Genomic DNA, 3,140 nt, shown 5'->3' on the forward strand with positions numbered 1-3,140 from the left:
TGTCTCAAAAAATCCAAGAGTCCTCTGTTCATAAGCATTTGGGATAAAGGCTTCTCCACGCCACTGGCAGGCATACCAAACACAGTGAGATGAAGTGGTGTCTTCTCTTAAACAAACAAGTGGCTTCAGTGGGAATGGACAGGAGGGTAAAGACACATTTTGTGGCAACATTTAAAGGCCCATAGTTGGCACACGGGAACTCACATCAGGACTTCCCCAGCCCCATCTTCCCCTACGAAGCTCTCTTTCTCCCCTCATCTGTGCCTCTTTGTCACCTACAGGAACAGCCACTTCTATAGGTACCACCTGAGAGCATGGTTCAGAGAGTCACTGCTTTCAACTTTGAGTCATTCAGGTTTAATCGCAATAAGGTAAGACAAAACTCAGGCAATAACGAATTCCTAACAACGAACAAATAGGGCTAAAGCTTCATGGGCAGTGGACTCGCCTGGGATCCCCATCTTGTATGGCAAGAGAGCACCTGTGAAGTCCCTGCAAAATCAGAAGTCCCTGTGGCTTGCGAGTGGGTCTCAGATCTGCACCATCACAAACACGCCAAGCCCATTCTTTGCACTTAGGTTTTGAAAAGCTGGGCCCGAGCAGGGACTCCAGGGTGCCCTGGATCTGATCCTGCTGGCTGGAAGGGGGAGCTGGCCCAGGGGCTGGATGGAGGGTTAGGCATGCCTCCCTGAACTTCACTGCTGCTGCCTGCCTGACCCAGGGTCTTCACCACCGGGCCTGACATGCTGCTCGCCGCCCTCCCCTTGGCTCGGCTCCTCGCCCTCCAGCTCCTTCGCCTGGCCCCGCGCTCGCCGCATCTCCAGCATCTCCTCGAAAAAGATCTGGCAGCTGAAGCCCTGGTGGACGCCATGCTGCGCGTGATCCAGGAGCGCGGGCAGGGATGGGAAGACACGGCAGCAGGCGACACAGCGCAGCCCGTGTCTGGTGGTAACTAGGGAGTCCGGCGGCGCGCGTGGCTCCTGCTCCAGCTCAGCGTCCTCTCGCCCCGCATCCTCCTCAGGCTCCGCTTCGCGCTCTCCACCGCAGGTTTCCAGGTCTCCATGCAGGTCTGTGTTGGAGGCCACCTCAAAGGAGGAGCCACGCCAACGTCGCCGCCCGAGGAACTGGGCCTCGCGGACGCGCGGCCGGCTGCTGATGGGCGCAAAGCCCCCCTCGGTCTCCCAGGCCACGGCCACGCCGCGCACTGTCTGCACACGGGCGTACAGCGCTGGCATTGTCTGTGGGCCAGGGTCCGGACCCTGACCCTGACAGTAGAAAGGGCGCTGAGTGTAGGAGCGGTAAGAGGATGAGGATTCGGACGAGGGTGAGGAGGCGCTCCAGCCCAGTGAGACACGCCACCGTGTCTTTGGGGACAGGTCATCTTCATGGGCCAGGGCCGGTCCCTCGGTGGTCCCTGCGGAGTCCAAGAACATCAGCATCAGTGCCCTTCATGGATAGGGACCGGGTGTTACCTACCTCCAGGAGTCACAGGCATGGAGGGGCCCTCGAGACAGCCATCTGCCTTTGCCCATTTCCTGCTAACATTGGGGTGGCAGTGATGCATGTTGCCACCCCAAAACTTGATTGAGCCTCCAGAGGCCACCTACAGGGGAATAGAGAGACCGAGGTACAGCCCTCAGAGGAGAGGGTGCTCTGGACACACCATGTGGTCCCACTCCTGAGTAAACCAAGGTGACTTGGAATGTGGGCCACCCAGCATTTGCTAAACAGAGGAGCCAGAGTGAAAAGGCCACCCAGGACAGCTACCAGCTAGGTGACACTGTATAGAGAAAGCAAAGCTACAGGGACAGAACGGCTGCGATACAGGTACACTGGGCTCTGGGGGCTGGGGGCTGTGCCTGTATTGGGTCCATAAAAGTACATGTCACAGTTCTCCAGAGCAGGCACTCAGCTGCTAGAGGCCGTGTACATAAACACCTTCTCCATGCCCACTGTGTAAAGAACAAGACAGCCACTACACCTTCCCCACACCATCTGCGACAGGTCTGTCTTACCTAGGCAGATCTCGCCTTCTCCTGGTACACTTATCTCAGTCCTGTCACCATGTAAGTACATGCCATGTTTTAACTCTTAATATTGAAAACAGCTGTAAAGTTTCATAGTTTTTATTCCCATTCAACAGATAAGGAAACCGAGGCACAGAGAGTAGAAATGCATGATGCAGCCACTTGGCCCCACGAGCAGCATTACCCTGATGGGCTGGCCATGGAAACATCTTGAGGCTTCCAGATCTCAGTGTATAATAAGAGGATTGTTATGTGACAGCTGGAGTCACAGCACTGACACCTTTTTTTCAAATACGCATTAAAATAATACATGATGGTGAACATTTTACACTTCCATCCCCACAGCTCTTGAGACTACTTCCTGTACTCATTGTAGCCTGAGTTGTTGGCAAATTGGCAAAGACCAATCTCCTTGCCCTCTTCCAGCCTGTCTGTGTGGTCAGCACCTCCTTAATGATGCTTTGAGGGCCACCTGGCACCTCCCCTGGCATCCTTCCTTGGCACCCACATGGCTCACCCCAGCCCTCTCTTTTTTTCTACCTGGCCAGCACATTTCCAGACTGCCTTCCGTGGGCTCGGGGCTGGTCACACTGAGGGTGGTCCCATCAGTCGTTGAGTCTCCTCTCCGACGGTCTGCGAAGTAGCGCTGCATGATATGCAACTGTACCCAGGATACTGTGTGCCTGCTGTGGGTGAAAATTGGCTTGGGCAGTGCTGAGCCCTCCAACAGGCCCTGGCCTGAGTGGCCCCTGGGCTGCCCAGAGTTACCAGGTTCCTGGCTTTCCTCTGTGATGTCACTGGTGACACGGCCTGTTCTGGGCCTAGGAGCCAGACCAGGCTTCCCAGTATGAGGTCATTTCCTCTGGGGATATAGCTGTCTTATGTGTTATCAGGGACAGACACAAAACATAGACCAACACAGGGCAAACACATAAAAGACACAAACACATAATCACACACATAGACACATCAGCCATGATCACTCAGGTACAAAGGCACATGCACATACACAGGCACACAGTATGCAGTAGCACCAAAAAATACATAGAACATACACACGGACATACATAGACATTTACATGACGCACACATTTGTTCACACAGACTCACACC

At 54.6% G+C, this 3,140-nt stretch overlaps 1 protein-coding gene across 1 annotated transcript; it reads right to left on the bottom strand.

Annotated features, from left to right (window-relative positions):
- Window positions 1-334: 334 nt before the first annotated feature.
- Fam170b (family with sequence similarity 170 member B) lies at window positions 335-2,819 on the bottom strand. Its single transcript, XM_033766638.1, has 3 exons — window positions 2,796-2,819; window positions 2,568-2,713; window positions 335-1,414 (listed from the first exon to the last, which is right to left on the bottom strand). The coding sequence occupies exons 2-3, from the start codon at window positions 2,677-2,679 to the stop codon at window positions 696-698; spliced, it is 831 nt and encodes a 276-aa protein (XP_033622529.1). The 5' UTR covers window positions 2,680-2,713; window positions 2,796-2,819; the 3' UTR covers window positions 335-695.
- Between the last annotated feature and the right edge of the window lie 321 nt (window positions 2,820-3,140).

This window comes from Fukomys damarensis, unplaced genomic scaffold (genome assembly GCF_012274545.1).
Source record: "Fukomys damarensis isolate Sample0158 unplaced genomic scaffold, DMR_v1.0_HiC HiC_scaffold_1, whole genome shotgun sequence".
Classification (NCBI taxonomy): Eukaryota; Metazoa; Chordata; class Mammalia; order Rodentia; family Bathyergidae; genus Fukomys; species Fukomys damarensis.

Excerpts from the sequence above, each read along its gene's own strand:
- Fam170b (XM_033766638.1), bottom strand. The coding sequence starts at position 2,679 with ATGCAGCGCTACTTCGCAGACCGTCGGAGAGGAGACTCAACGACTGAT. Across the intron at positions 1,415-2,567 it reads TCTGGAAATGTGCTGGCCAG|GGACCACCGAGGGACCGGCC; the intron begins GTAGAAAAAAAG and ends TGGACTCCGCAG.